The sequence below is a fragment of the Podarcis melisellensis genome (genome assembly GCF_964234715.1).
Source record: "Podarcis melisellensis genome assembly, chromosome: 1".
NCBI classification, from domain to species: Eukaryota; Metazoa; Chordata; class Lepidosauria; order Squamata; family Lacertidae; genus Podarcis; species Podarcis melisellensis.
The window spans coordinates 109,407,580-109,422,998 of record NC_138528.1 but is presented as its reverse complement, the minus strand read 5'-3'; the positions used below and the strand labels follow the sequence as shown (position 1 = coordinate 109,422,998).

Below are 15,419 nucleotides of genomic sequence, written 5' to 3'. Positions count from 1 at the left end.
AACCCAAAGCAGTGTCCATGTGATCCCCATCCAGGCCCTGAACACCCCCAGATAGTTTAGCTCCAGGGTACCCTAAGCTCCCTATTCAAAGTCGTTGCTTTTCTTTCTCTGCGGCTCAGCTTGTACACAGCTCTGGCTACCGTTGTAGGAGTAAGCCACAGGTAGGGTTGGGAATGACTCGCGCCTGAAGGCCTGGGGACCTACTACTAGTGTGCATTGGCAACACTGAGCTAGGAGGACCAGTGGTCTCCTAAGGCAGATTCCTATGTTGATTCTAGACTAAACTAGTTGCACTTAACATTGAAAGAGGTGGGACTTAAGTCATAATGAACTTCTCCAACTGGTTCCAGGGAGATTTTCCTTCTTAGAAAATACGTTTAGGATGGTGCTGCACAGAGTGTAGCTCTATAATATTCTGCATAGTGTGTTAATGCAAAATAGGGCTATGGGAAAATAGGTACAGTGGTACCTCGGTTCTCGAATGTCTCAATTGACGAACGTTTCAGAACCTGAACACCGAAAACCCGGAAGTAAATGCTTCCATTGGAAGCCGAATAGCTTTTCTCAATTGAATTTGCAGACTGCCCTTTGTGCCTCAGTTTTCAGAAGTTTCGGAACTCAAAAGGAAGGTCTTCCGGAACGGATTACTTTTGAGAAGCAATGTACCACTGTATTCTATTAAGTTGGTGTTTTGCTTTTAATCCTGTCTTGTTTAGCTTTCACAGAGACATGTGAGCCTGGTCAGTTCCAGTGTCCTGATCACAGGTGCATCGATCCATTTTATGTGTGTGATGGTGACAAGGATTGTGTAGATGGAGCGGATGAACATGATTGCAGTTAAGTATCAACCTTCCTCCTCCTTACACTTGACATTTTCATCTTCAGGGCTAGTCACACTTCTCTGAAGTCTCTCAGCCTCACTCACCTCACAGAGTGTTTGTTGTGGGGGAGGAAGGGAAAGGAGATTGATGGCCGCTTTGAGACTCCTTAGGGTAGTGATAAAGTGGGATATCAAATCCAAATTCTTCTCCTTCTTTTTCTTCTTCTTCTTGTACTTCAGGGAAATGGGCGATGCAAGCATTCCTCCTGTCCTCTAGAATCCCCAGGGATATATATTTAGTCGTAATCACTGCCTACCATGTTCTTGCTCTTAGTACAATGGCAGAGAAACTGTTCAAAAGCTTGTCACCAAGTGAAACCTGAGATAATCTTTCTTTTTTATTTTAGTTTACAACTGTAGTTCCAATGAGTTTAAATGTGCAAGTGGAGACCAGTGTATCAGCAATTATTACCAATGCGATGGTGTCTTTGACTGCAACGATCACTCAGATGAGGCTGGTTGTCGTAAGTACAGAACTGACCGAAGACATTTGGCTGCCTGAGGCAGAACAGCAGATGCCTGTCCTCCCAAGTCAAATTACTTATTACCCAAGTACTTGAGGGAGAAAATCCCATATACACCTCCTTTCCTCCTTGGCAGTAAAAATACATCAATGATTGATTGAATAACTAGCAATTTGCTGCCCTTTAATGACATCCAAAGTATGCTGCCTGAGGCAGCTGCCTCACTCTCCATAATGACAGGACTGCTCCTCACTATAGGAACAGACAAGGTTCCCTGTTACTAGTGAAATATTATGAAGATTTGAACACGCTGGCTGCAGACAAGATGAGATGTCTGCAATAACTCAGCTTGAGGCGCATAATAAAGTGGCATTCTCCAATAATAACATGACATGGGTTAGATATCACATGTCTTCTGAATCCAAATTTGAGTCAAGATTTTGTTATACTGAACTGCTTTGTGTATAGTTTTAGAAACAATTCACACATTGAAATCAACAAGAGCTTTCCTAATGGCTTCAGTGAGATGTGCATTAAATTCCTTTTTTAAATAAATACAGAAAAAAGAAGAAATATCAACACTATACTGGCAGCAAGAGGGAACGATGTTTGAACAAATGAAAACTACAAAGTATCCATACCACTTTATATTTTTAAGTGAAAAAAATCTTAAATCAGTTTACAACCGGCATCAAAACAATCAAAGAGAACATTCTAAAATAAAATATTATAGAAGAAAACAAGATACAAAATACACATTAAGAGCAACATAATTACCAGGAAACTTAAAATATCTGAAACATTTCAGGATAAAACAGTACTAAAAGGAAGTGAAATATAGAATGCACATTTAAAACAGCATGCTTAGCAAAGGAATAAAATTAGCAAGAGAAAAACGTCCCGCACTTCAGGAAAAGGCCAGGGGATAGGTGCAAGTTTTTGTATTAAAGCATATCCAAAATGTTTGGTTATATTTTTATATAAGTAAAATTGCTGCTGTCCACAGACATTAAATGGCATGTGTACTAGTCTCTGATATCTGTGTCTGGAGAAGTGTGCATGCACAGGCAAGCTTATATCCAGAACAAACTTAGTTGGTCTCTAAGGTGGTACTGGACAATTTTTTAATTTATTTCCACTGTGTCAGACCAACATCTATCTGAATCTAGTCTCTGATATGTCATTCTGTCATGTCAAGGGTGGTCCTTTTGCAATTCCTCTTAATTTCCAAAAAATTGCTGCCCCTTGTGTCCAAAATGTGTGCCACAGTTTTGCTTGCTTTCCCACCAATGCGTAGACTGTCTCCCACATGCTTCGTATCACTATGTTTCAGCCACGAGGCCACCTGGGATGTGCCATCAGAATGAGTTCCAGTGTCAGTCGGATGGCAACTGTATCCCTGCCAACTGGGAATGTGATGGGCACCCCGACTGTGTGGATGGCTCAGATGAGCATCATCGATGCCCCCCCAGGACCTGCCCTCCTTCCCTTTTCCACTGTGACAATGGGAACTGCGTCTACCGTGCTTGGGTCTGTGACGGTGACAACGACTGCCGCGACATGAGTGACGAGAGAGACTGTCCCACTCAGCCTTTCCGGTGCCCCAGCTGGCAGTGGCAATGTCCTGGCCACAGCATGTGTGTAAACCTCAGCAGAGTATGTGACAATCTTGCCGACTGCCCTAATGGAGCCGATGAATCGCCCTTGTGCAGTAAGTTACTTTTTTTTAAGGGCAAATGCAGGATGGACCTGCAAGATGCCTGGATATTGGATGGGGCAGGAAAATCCTAGGAAAATCCAGCCTATTCTATTTTGCAGGGTCATTGTGAAAGGTAAAATGGGAACAGCTATATATGGAATCCTGAGCTCCTTGAAGGAAGAGTGGGATACCGACATAATAAATTTAAAAATACATAAAGGTCACAATGAAGTATAATATACTTGTTTGTATGGTAAACCTGCAACTTAACGTGGGGGTTACGTTCCAGGGTTGGTGCCTAAAGCCAAAATTGAATATAGACAAAGCACATTCAGTGGCAAGTGGGATTGCCACTTTCTGTCTGCTTTTTAATTTAATTTATTATTATTTTATGCTATGCACATTGAATGTGGACAAGTTAAGTGTGCATAAATTGTGGGCTTACTGTATATTAAATTGCAATATCTGGAGCCCGCAATTGCATGGCCCCACCATAACTTGCAGACCTTTTGCAACTGTGCAAGACTGTGAGTATGTTCTTTATTTTCAGCAGTGCTTCGGTTGACTTTAATATGTTAAATGTATTTCAAACTTTGCTTATATCTTCAAATACTTGTTAAATTCACTGTCTATGAGATTGGGACATAATCAGTAGCTTCTTTTAATTAAAATTAAATTTCATCCGGTCTTTAATATTTTCTGTACAATTTCTAACTTTTATCTGATGATAATCTCAAAAAATGGCAAGCGGCCAGAAGTCGTGTTTGTGATGATTACTGTCAGTGTTGATTTACACTTAATCCTAACTTCTTTCTTTCTTTCCTCCTTTTTTTCTAATCAATGCACATTCTCAGATGAGCCTCAGCCAGGTATGAGTCTAAAGCATACTAGATTAATATTTTGACACCAAATTGCATTTGTTAGCTAAGGGCTTGTTTACAGAAACAGGTATTCCTGAGAAGGTTTCAAAGACGCTGGATTTGGGTTTGGGTTTTTTTTCTGAACCTGCAAACTTTATTGAGGGTTGTTGAGTTGAGGAGGGAACTCCAGAATGTGGCAGCCATGTATTCATCCTCAATAGCTCAGCGGGCTGCATTATTTCAGATAAATCTCCACTCCTCTCACTTGGGCATCTTCAGAATTCTGTGTGTGCGTGCAAAGGTAGTGCTTTCACATGTGCAGATGAAACCAGCTAAATTTTCAATTCTAACTATTCTGCCACATCACATATCTCTGTGGGGATTCCCCCAACTTTCAGGATCATTTTGTGCGGTTTGAGGGGGGGGCATTTAACAGGCTGAGGTAGAAAACAATCGCAGAAAACCCTTGGTATGTGTTCACCATTACTGATCCTCTCTGTCACTTAAAAGGGTTCAAAGGGGAGCCAAAAGTTCTGTACAGTGGAACCTCGGGTTTTGAACATGATCCATGCGGGAGGCACGTTCGCAACCCGCAGCGCCGCAGGTTGCGATTCAGCACTTCTGCGCATGCCCAAAGCGCGATTTAGCACTTCTGCGCATGTGCGAGTGCTGAAACCTGGAAGTAACCTGTTCCGGTACTTCTGGGTTCGGCACGGTGCACAACCTGAAAACGCTTCACTTTGTCTTCACATTGACACCTTGAGCTTGTGGGGGGATAGGAAGAAATAGCAACTCAGATTTAAGCTACACCAACCCTGTATTCTTCTCTCTGCATACCTGATTATGTAAAAATAAGCCTCCAATTACCACAATTCCTATTTTTGGTATTAAACCATTCCTTTTTATGTGCTAGTGGTGGGAGAGGGTGGGCAATCCGAGTTCTTTTTGAGCTTCTTGCAGCCTACATTTAGACTTCTAATTTGATCCATTTTTGTGTTGTTAAACAGTGGTGGGGAACCTGTGGTCCTCCAGATGTTGCCAGACTCCCCAACTCTCATCAGCCTCAGCCAAGATAGCTGATGGTTAGGAATGATGGGATTTGTAGTCCATCAACATCAGAAGGTCCACAGGTTCACCACCTCTGCTGCTAAAGAAAAAAAATGTAGATTTTAGACTTTAAACTAGCAAAGGGACCTGCTAGTATATGAGTATGTTTGAAAGGATCATGAAGTAAAAAGCGAATTATTTTGACTTTGCATCTCATCATAACATCCAATACCATATTTACCTCAGTTAGTTTGTGGGGAGTGGGAGGTGGGAAGAACTCATATAGGCAGCAAAGTATTTGTGGTTCATTTGTGGAAACCATAGCTGGGACTTTGAAGTAATGTTTTCCTCATTATTATTTTTCTAAAAGCTAGGATGGCTTTCTGTCTATCAGTTTTCTTGCTATGCCATTTGAGGATTCTGAGCACCGGCTGTTATTTTCAGATGCCTGTTAGCTGACGATACCTTTCAAAATCTTTTTCTGCTTCTGGTACTACATGGATGGCATTTCAGCAATGACAGCCCACAGGAAAAACAGGCCTTCCGTGCTGGCTATAAGTGTTAATACCTGCTAAATTGGCTCAGAATTTACCTCAAACATGTTAGTTATATGTATACATCTCAGTATACATTCCTTTTACTTACAACTTATTTAGTGCACTTGTGGCCCTCTAGATATTGTTGAATTCCCAACCTCCCCAGCCAGGGAAGATGGGAGTTGGGAGTCTAATCGTAATATATGGAAGGCCCCAGGTTCCCCAATCTCTCCTACTCCTAGATAAGAGCAGGCACTGTTGCTTTGCATTTGTTACAACTCCCTTTTCTATACTTTAGGGGAATTGAGAGGTTTTCATACCTGCTGGTTTATGTCCCTCTCCCATTTATTTGCAGACCAGGAGAGCTGTACGGATAATAATGCCGGATGCACACACGACTGCATCCAAGGCCCCTTTGGCGCTCAGTGTTCTTGTCCCTTTGGGTACCAGCTGGCCAACGACTCCAAAACCTGCGAAGACATCAACGAATGTGACCCTCCAGGGTTTTGCAGCCAGCACTGCCACAACGAACGAGGGTCTTCCAGATGTTACTGTGACGAAGGTTATGTCTTGGAACCCAATGGGAGGACTTGCAAAGTAGCAGGTGAGGAAGGCAAAGATAAGTCCATAAAGACAAGTGCACATGTAGATCCCCATGTCCCTAGCTATCCTGTGGCCTTGGCAAAAGTTTCTCCACTGTTAAGTCACCTGAAACATATTAAGTAAGAAAAGGGGTTGGGGGTGGGATTGAGCTGATGAAACTTGCAGGTGTTTCGTTTGGTTGCTCAGTGTTTTCTGTTTAAATTCAGTTGTTAAAAATTAGCAGACAGTCAGTGGTCGTATTTAAATTGGCACGCAGTCAATGGTTATATTGATTTGCACATAATAATAATAATTTATTATTTATACCCCACCCATCTGGCTGGGCTTCCCCAGCCACTCTGGGCAGCTTCCAACAAAATATTAAAATATGGTAGTGCACCAAACATTAAAAGCTTCCCTAAAGAGGGCTGCCTTCAGATGTCTTCTAAAAGTCTGGTAGTTGTTGTTCTCTTTGACATCTGTTGGGAGGGTGTTCCACAGGGCAGGTGCCACTACTGAGAAGGCCCTCTGCCTGGTTCCCTGTAACTTGGCTTCTCGCAGTGAAGGAACCACCAGAAGGCCCTCGGAGCTGGACCTCATTGACTGGAAGCCCTCCCTCTGTGTCTCACTGTGAATTATAGCATTTCACTGGAGGGCCCCTCTAAACCCTTTCTTTCTAGATGGCAAAGAGGAACTGCTTCCAGCTGGAAAGTACTGTATATAATATTTTTATTTTTTCTTAAATTTGCATACTGCCCTATACCTGCAAGGTCTCGGGGTGGAACAACTAAATAACCCCCCCCCAAAAAAAAAAACATTTAAAAAGGGTATTGATGGATACTGGTGCCTAAAGGTGTATAATGAAGGTGCCAAGCGAACCTCCCTGGGGAGAGCATTCCACAAGCGGAGAGCCACTTTCTTCATGGACAGAACTTTCCCATTCCTGTTTGTGGAGCAGAGGAAGCTGTCTTATACTGCGTTAAGACTCTTGGACCCATCTAGCATAGCATTGTCTAGGCCAGGGATAGTCAACCTTTTTATACCTACTGCCCACTAGTGCATCTTTCTTGATGGTTAAATTTCCTTACCACCCACCAGTGCTCAATGAAAGGAGGATTCAGCTTGTGCTGTAGAACCCCCTACTGCCCATCTAGAATCTTGAAACGCCCACTAGTGGGTGGTAGGGACCAGGGTGACAACCCCTGGTCTAGACAACCCCTGGTCTCATGCTTTACTGACTGAGCTATCCCTTAGAGGCCTCTGTAGCATATGCTCTGCCGCTGAGTTCCTGGCACGAAATGAGGCCACTACTAGTCCAGGGGTGGTGATTTTATGACCGGCTTTTCCTCCAGCAGGTTTTTGGTTTTTTTTTTAAAAAAAACTTTTGCAGAATTTACATGACTTTGCCTGTTTTTGCAGAATTTGGGAATCTCCTCTTGTTGGTGGCAAGCCGTAACCAAATTGTTGTCGACAACATAACTTCCCACGCGCAGCACATTTATTCTTTGGTTCGCGACGGAAGGAACATTGTCGCGGTTGATTTTGATTCGGTTACTGATCGAATCTTTTGGTCTGACACCACACAGGAGAAGATTTGGACTGCTTACCAGAATGGGACAGACAGGAAAGTTGTAAGTCTCTCACGGAATGCAGACATTGGCCGCATGTCACGATTGCATGGCGCCCCTGTGTGTGTGTGTGTGTGTGTGTCCACTTCTTCACTTGTGCTGTAGCTAAATTCTTTACAGATGTTCATGAAGTGCACAAGTGTTGAAATGGTGGAGCCAGCTGTTTTCATTTGTGTAATGCATGGAAGGACTTACTCCCATGGCAAACGCCATTGTTTGCATTCTTTGACCCAGTGGAGTGAAAAGTGCTGCACAAAGGCATGTGCTGACCTCTGTGATTTCCCCAGATGTGGGAAATTTGACATCATAATTTGTGGTAGACCCATCTCTCACAGTGCCCTGCCTTAGTGCTTGTTATGTACGTACACTGTTGGGAAAGGGAGTAGAAAACAGAGCTCTGTTATGCACTGTGGGGATAAGCCTGCATGGCTGCTAAATGTTGCAGACTGGGTAGAGGATTTGTTCGTTTCATTTGATGTCTGTCCCTTGTTTCAGTCTGCAAGGGTCCCAAAGGCAGCTTTCGTTTTCTTGATGCTTGCAAGTTTTTGAATGAATCCGTCTCTAAGGGTTTTGTACAGCAGTTTTACTTCCAGCACACTGCTGGGTAGATTCTTCCCATAATAAAGGAAATAAGCTAAAAATGCACAGGGCACTAGTATTTCCTAATACTTAATTGATAGTACTTGTGACTTTTGTTTAACCCTTTGCTACTGCCAAGTCCTCTTGCTTCTCTTGAGCTATTAATGTCTCTTTAACATTACTCAAATATTATCCGAATATGAGAGCAGGCCAACTGCTTCCAGCCATAAGCCATTTGTTTGTAGTAGTTTTAGAATAGCAGTGAATTGTTTCATTGCAGTGAATTAGTCTCTTTGGGAACATGAGTTACATAGCATAGCTCTCTTTTTGCTGTCAATAAGAACGAAGCTGCTCCTTTTCTTTCCCATAGACAGTTCATTAATTTTCACTCATTTTGGCTGTAGCAAACTGCAAGAGCACTAACTTGTTCCTTCATGGTTTCCGGCAGGTACTTGACAGTGGTGTTACCGTAACAGAAAGCATCGCAGTGGACTGGGTAGGCCGCAATCTTTACTGGACAGACTTCATTCTTGAGACAATCGAGGTCTCCAGACTCGATGGGAGCCACAGGACAGTGCTGATCAGTGAAAATGTAACAAACCCAAGGGGACTAGTGTTAGATCCCAGGACAGAGTAAGGTTTTCTCCTTTTTTCAAAAGGCACCTTTCGACAATGGGATACTTGCTTCCTTGGGAAGGGCAATTTAGCAAAGAATTACTGAATGAACAAACTGTAGTGTTATATCACCATTTGCTGGTATTTGTGTGAAGTGTAGTAGTCAAGCCACTTGACCACATTCCCAGAAGTTGTCGTTGAATTCTCCCAGAAGTGTTGTCCAAAGCTTAACCCTAAGCAAAGTACGCAGATTGAAATCTGTGGGTTTTGGATCAGACTGGCCATCTTGTCCCACTTGACCACTTCCAGTTCACTCCATTGTTAAGCAGCTCCTTATACAGGGAATGTGAAATTCATAGGACATTAGGTGTAGTTCTGGCTACGTTCTATGGTCCTCCTATTCCATAAGCTGTAGGAAATGGTCTGACCCAACCATGCCAGCCCAATAAATCCAACTCTTTGGCCAGCTTGGGTTAGTCATCATAGATACATTTAGCAAACACTTTTTATTGTTTGCATGGTATATTTGAAAATGCACCAGCCACTTATTTACGTAAGAGATTATATGAAGAGTTGAGGGGCTTTACAATCCCGACTTTATATATTCCCCATGAACTAGGTTGTGTTAGTTCAGTTTCAGAAACAGTGGAGCATCCTGGAGAGTTAGCAGCTTGCTGGCCCTGCTCCAAGAGCAGAGATGCTGTTTTGCTTCAGCCTACATGCTTATTTTTTATTTTTATTTTTTGCTCCTTGTTTTCCATAGACAGTAAGTTTTGAGAAAAGGCGTCAAGGGACATAAGGAAATATGGGCTGAGACACCTTGCTCTGCGTGTATTTTTTTTGAAAGGGTATATGCTTCTCTCTTTTTTTGCAAATGCAGAACCTTATCTCCTTTGCACATTTTATATATTTACTGGCAACTGAGATTTATACGTCTTTGACTCCTTTGTTTAGAAGCAGTCAGCTCCACTTCTTTCAGGTCTGGGGTTCTTGTGGAAATGCTTTAAATCAACTTGGTGTCGGAACCACAGCAAGCATTTTGACGAAGTCTCATTTAATTAATATGGTTGCTTATTCCATTTCGGAAGCCCTGACGAGGCTGATTTCAAGGCTGAAACTAGGGGCAGTGTGTGATGACAAGTGTTTCTGGGTAGGGTTGTCTGAACTCTGCCCTAAAAATAGAGAAATTAGGGAGAAAATAGCCCCATTTGGGCCCCAAGGAAAGCTGGGCGGGGGACTAAGGCCAAGGGCTTGGCCTGCCTTAAGGCCACCTAAGTGAGCTCTTGGCAGAGGCAAGATACAAACCAGGGACATTCTGGCCCTTGGCTCTCTCTCTTAGCCATTACACTATAGCACCTTTCAATACACCAAAAACAGCTTTTGTGAGTGAGATCCTTTGACATTTCCAACTGTACCAGTGGTACCATTGTTCCTGCGATCGTTAATCAGTTGTTTTCCACAGTGCTCACGTGATGTTCTGGACAGACTGGGGCCGGAATCCCCGAATCGAAAGGGCAAGCATGGATGGCACATTACGAACCACCATCGTCAGTAAGAAGATCTATTGGCCCAATGGACTTTCCATCGATTATCCAAACAAGCTGCTGTATTTTGCCGACGCCTATCTCGACTACATTGATTTCTGTGATTACAATGGAAACAACAGGCGCCAGGTGGTGGCAAGTGACTTGGTATGAAAAGGAAAAAAAACAAGAAAATTGGCCGGGGGCGCAGGGTGTGACCATGGATTCCTGTATGGTGCAAATGGCTTCTGTGTTCTTCTGTGGTGAGGCAGCAGGTCCCAGTCTTCTGACTTTACTCCAAAACTCTTGCGTCCAAGTCCAACACCTGTCCACTGCACCATGACAGATTTCTGAAGCCATTAGCCTACAATATATTGCTTAAAAATCACTTATTTAAAAAAGTCCTGTGGCTTGCTGTCTAGTTCCTGTATGGGATGCAGTGCTTTGAGAGAAAGAACATAGGGCAACTTTGTCTTGTAGGTGTTGGCTTAAGGCTGACAAAGTCTATTGAACTTAAAAAGACTTAACGCATTTGCAGAATTCAGACATCCCACTGTATCGTGATTTTTGGGACCCCAAAACATGGCTTTCATAAGAAGAGAACTATTCAATCTAAGCACAAGAGAGCAAAACTGAGGAGTGAGGCTTATATGATTTCTTTCTTTCTTTTTCTTTTCGGAATAAATTTGATTAGGGTTTATAGAGAAAACTAACAAAACAGTATCAAATATTGTTTCCTCTGTTTTATCCAAACTAAGACTTTGATCTAAATACAATAAAAACATAAAGAAAAAGGAGGGGAAGAGAAAGAAATAAGGAGAAAGAGAGAAATAAAGGAAAAGAAATAGAAAAGAGGTTAAAAGAGAGAGTGGGGAATAAAATCCAGAAGGTAAGGGACTCCTGATTCTTCGTCCGTCCACTATTAACAATATTCACTTCATCCCCTCCAATATAAGACCCAACAAAGCCACTTTCTATAAACAAACATCATCTTCAGTCCTCAAATCCAAATGTCATTATTTCTTTTTCACTCAACAGGTCAGTGAGGGGTTCCCAATCTTTAACAAATGTTAACAATGGCTTTTCTCTGATTAAACATGTTAATTAAACATGTCAACATCTCTCAGCCAAGTCTGTTAATTTTAACATCCATTCTTCCATTGTTGGCAATAATGGGTCCTTCCACCGTTGTGCGTAGCATATAAAAGTCTTGCAGCCTGGAGCAATGCTTACATTATTTCTCATATTTCACCGGGTTGTGGGAGAAATTACACTTGAGAGTAGATGTAGAGATTTCTGTGCTGCGCCACTTATTCTGGATACCAGTAACAACTGTAATAGCAACAGTGTTAAAATGAAACCAAGCCCGTTGCCCTTCTTTTAGGTGCTGCGGCATCCTCATGGGCTGACCCTTTTTGAAGATTTTGTATACTGGACGGACCGATACACCCACCGAGTACTTCGAGCCAACAAGTGGCATGGAAGAAATCAAACCGTGATGGTTTATAATATCAACCAGCCTCTGGGCATTGTTGCAGTTCATCCTGTGAAGCAACCGGCCGGTAAGCAAAACCATCCAGTGTAAATATTAGTAGACATCAATAATATTTTGGATACTTCCAGCGATGATATTGGGCAAACTCTCCAGGGCCACAGCGCTAAAGCAGGGGTGGGAAATAGGGTCTAGCCCCTGCAGGCCATTTTGACATGTGGGTGGGATTGTCCATCTGTCAATCCCCTGATGTCACAATGATGTCAGGTCATCTTTTTTTTTTTTTAAGTACAGGCCCAGCTCCAACTGTTAGGAGACCCTTAGAAAACTACTGTTCCCAGCATTCTTTGTGGGAAGCCATGATTGTTAAAGCGGTATAAGGATGCTTTGAATGATTGGCGTGGATGAGGTTCATGAGTACAAGGAGTTAAGAGAAAACAGACCTATTTAAAGGGCCGCATAAGCAGCTTGCCTCGCAAATCCCTACTGTTGTTCTAAAAGTATAGGTTTTCTTTTCTTTCTTTCTTTTTTAAAAGGTTTTTATTAGGGTTAATAACGAAAAATGCAAAGATTATTGTCAAATATCCTTTTTTGTCCAAACTAAAACGAGAAAGGAAGGGGAAGAGAGAGAGAAAAAGGAATAAAAAAATATTTAAGAGTGAGAGAGAGGAGGTAAGAAGCTAAAGAACTTCAAATTCTTCGTCTGTCTGCTATAGATAAACATTATTCACTCCATCCATCGAGTATAACCTAAAAATAAAGGTTTTCAATGCAAACCAAGATCCTGGGACATAGTACCAAGATGCCATCAATAACTAGTCTTAGCTTGATGTAAAAAGCCAGATGTGACAAACCAGTGGTCTTGCCTCATTTCATATCATGCCACTCTACTTCTCTGTTTTTTCCCAATTTACCTTATCAATGCTTTTATTTCTCTCTCAGGTATCAATTTTTGCAGCTCATCCCCCTGCAGCCACCTGTGCTTGCTTTCTGCATTGGGACCACGGTTTTACTCCTGTGCCTGCCCATCTGGCTGGACTCTCTCCCCTGATCATGTGAACTGCATGAGAGGTAGGGTCACAGGAACTGTAGCTGGAGAGAAAAGGAAAATCACAAAACATGCCACTATCCGTGAAAGACTTCTCTAGTCCCCGTCTGGTATTTCAGCAGAGTATAGGGGAGCAAATCTCCCAGATTTTGTTGTTATTGTTTTCAGGAAACATTGTGCATAACCCTGCGAAAATGCAGTTTATAAAACCTGAATCAGTAGGCATGTTTTGAAAACATTTCAGACTTTGCGTTACATGCATTTAATATGTGTAGGACTCCACATTCTGTAGACTTTTCTGCTATAAGCCGAAAACATACTGTATTATGATAAATGTTAGAGTTCAGTCAATTGGACTTGATAATGCACAAGAATACCTAACTTCCTTGGAGATGCTCTGGCAGGCCGTGGGTCATGAGACTTAAATAGGATAGATTCCCATGGGATTTGAGCATCCTTACTGGATGCTTAACACTGCAATCCTATGCCTCCATTTCTGGGACTAAGCATCTCTGGAAACAGTGTTTTGGAGCCTAAGGTTCCCTTTTCTCTGGGAGAATGAGCTTCCTCAGTGGAAGAAGTGATAGAAGGACTTCTTTCCACTGATGGAAAGAACCTTTTGGATACAGCCCAGCAGGACTCAGCTTCTGAGTTAACATGCTCTGCACAGTGCTTTTAACAGAGAAGAGCAGATCTTAGCAAACACAAGTATTACACATTCTCATTCAGGATATGCAACCCTTGAACATTTTTGTGTTTCCCTCCTTTCACTGTGAAGCTGTTAAAACCATTTTTTTTGCTCCCCACCCCCCCTTTTTTTAAGCAGTAGAGCTGTGTAGTAATACGGTGGTCCGGTTCTCTTAATATGCAAGCAGTTCAGAATTTCAGGACATTTCAGGCCTCTGTGATAGGCCACACTTTGATCTCTGAAGGGCTGTGTGGGGAGAGGAAAGTATCTGCTATTGGAGTTGACTTCGTGCTTGCAAGTCAAAAAATAGGGCAACAGCTGCTGAAACGCAGAGTAGCTGCAAAGGTGACAGAGACTTGAGTCTCTCTTGGATGCTGATTTCAAGCGGACTGCTCCAAAATTAGTGCTTTGATGACATGGATGCCTTATACGAAGGGACCAAAGCTCAGTGGTGGAGAGACACACCTTTTATGTTAAAGGTTTCAGGTTTGATCCCAGGCATTTCCATTAAAATTAAATTAAAATACCTCGCAGCAGAGCCTGGAGAGCCAGTGAGTAAGAGCCAATAATACTGGGCTGAATGCACAAATAATCTGACCTGGTATAAAACGTTCTACTGTGTTCATACATGTGTTTCAATGAGCTGAATTTCCCCCCCAAAATTTAACAAGCCAGAGAATTACATTTTCTTCTTTTTAATAAATACAGTAGGGTAAAATTTTGCTGCCTTATCATGCTGTTTTGTAGTCGAAGAGCCATTCCTTATAGCCGTAAGAGATAACATAATTTACGGCATTTCTCTGAACCCCGAGGAAAAGACCAATGATGCAATGGTTCCAATAGCAGGAGTGCAGAATGGATATGATGTTGACTTTGACGACTCGGAACAGATGATCTACTGGGTTGAAAATCCAGTAAGTAAAATGCAGTTGCTTTGTATAGCTATTGGTTGGAAGCGCTCTGCTTTGTAAAAACTGGTGTAAGGAATTGATGCTTTAGCCCATTGATAGGCATGCTGACTTCTATCTGCAGGGCAGCCCCAAATGGCTTATTGTACTTTGCCTGTTTTGCCACCCTGTGTTTGGCAGGTAGGCAGACACCATCTTGTGAAGCAGGTCATTCATTGCAATCTATTATGAAAGCCGAATTCATTATTTGGCTTGCTTGGAAGAGCTGCCAAATGTCAGGCCTGCAGAAAAAAAATTAAATTTTTTTTTATTGTTAACTGCACTTGTAATTCACATTTTAGCTGAAAGAGCCCCCTATGGTGGCAAACTATATCAAGGTCGCATTCATGCACAATGAGTTGCATTCAGCGAAGTCGTGCTCAGAGTAGACTCACTGAAATTAACGAACCCAAATTAGATGTGTCCATAAGCTTCAGTGGGTCTACACAGAGTAGGACTAGCATTTAAAACACATGGCTTCCCCCAAAGAATCCTGGCAACTGTAGTTTGTGTAGCTCTGTGAGGGGTAAACTGCGGTTCTCAGGATTCTTTGCATTTGTAGCCTCCTTTTCTCTCTACTCCGATTCTTTACCATATCACTGTTTAGGACTGGCACATTTATTTTCATTTATCAGACAGTAGCTGCCATCCTAAATACACTTCCTTGGGAGTTTGTGCAGTGGGACAAACTTCTATGTATAGAAAGTGTCTAATCTGGGGGCTTTATTTTATTTGGTTCTTTTTTACATTCAAGTTGTAGTAGACCCAAATATGCCTCCTTAGAGCTTGTAACACTCTACAATACACATGTGTAAGACGTTCATGGTTTTT

General features: G+C 42.2%; 1 protein-coding gene across 2 annotated transcripts in view; it reads left to right on the top strand.

The window, feature by feature from the left end:
* Positions 1-15,419, top strand: part of LRP2 (LDL receptor related protein 2) — a 141,334-nt gene that overhangs the window by 64,607 nt on the left and 61,308 nt on the right. For both annotated transcript variants that reach the window (XM_081924070.1, XM_081924071.1), the window contains exons 23-32: positions 717-836; positions 1,228-1,344; positions 2,678-3,055; positions 5,842-6,090; positions 7,488-7,699; positions 8,724-8,908; positions 10,353-10,581; positions 11,798-11,975; positions 12,848-12,976; positions 14,389-14,555. In XM_081924070.1, the coding sequence (XP_081780196.1) occupies positions 717-836; positions 1,228-1,344; positions 2,678-3,055; positions 5,842-6,090; positions 7,488-7,699; positions 8,724-8,908; positions 10,353-10,581; positions 11,798-11,975; positions 12,848-12,976; positions 14,389-14,555 (1,964 nt within the window). The remainder of the gene's footprint in view (positions 1-716; positions 837-1,227; positions 1,345-2,677; positions 3,056-5,841; positions 6,091-7,487; positions 7,700-8,723; positions 8,909-10,352; positions 10,582-11,797; positions 11,976-12,847; positions 12,977-14,388; positions 14,556-15,419) is intronic.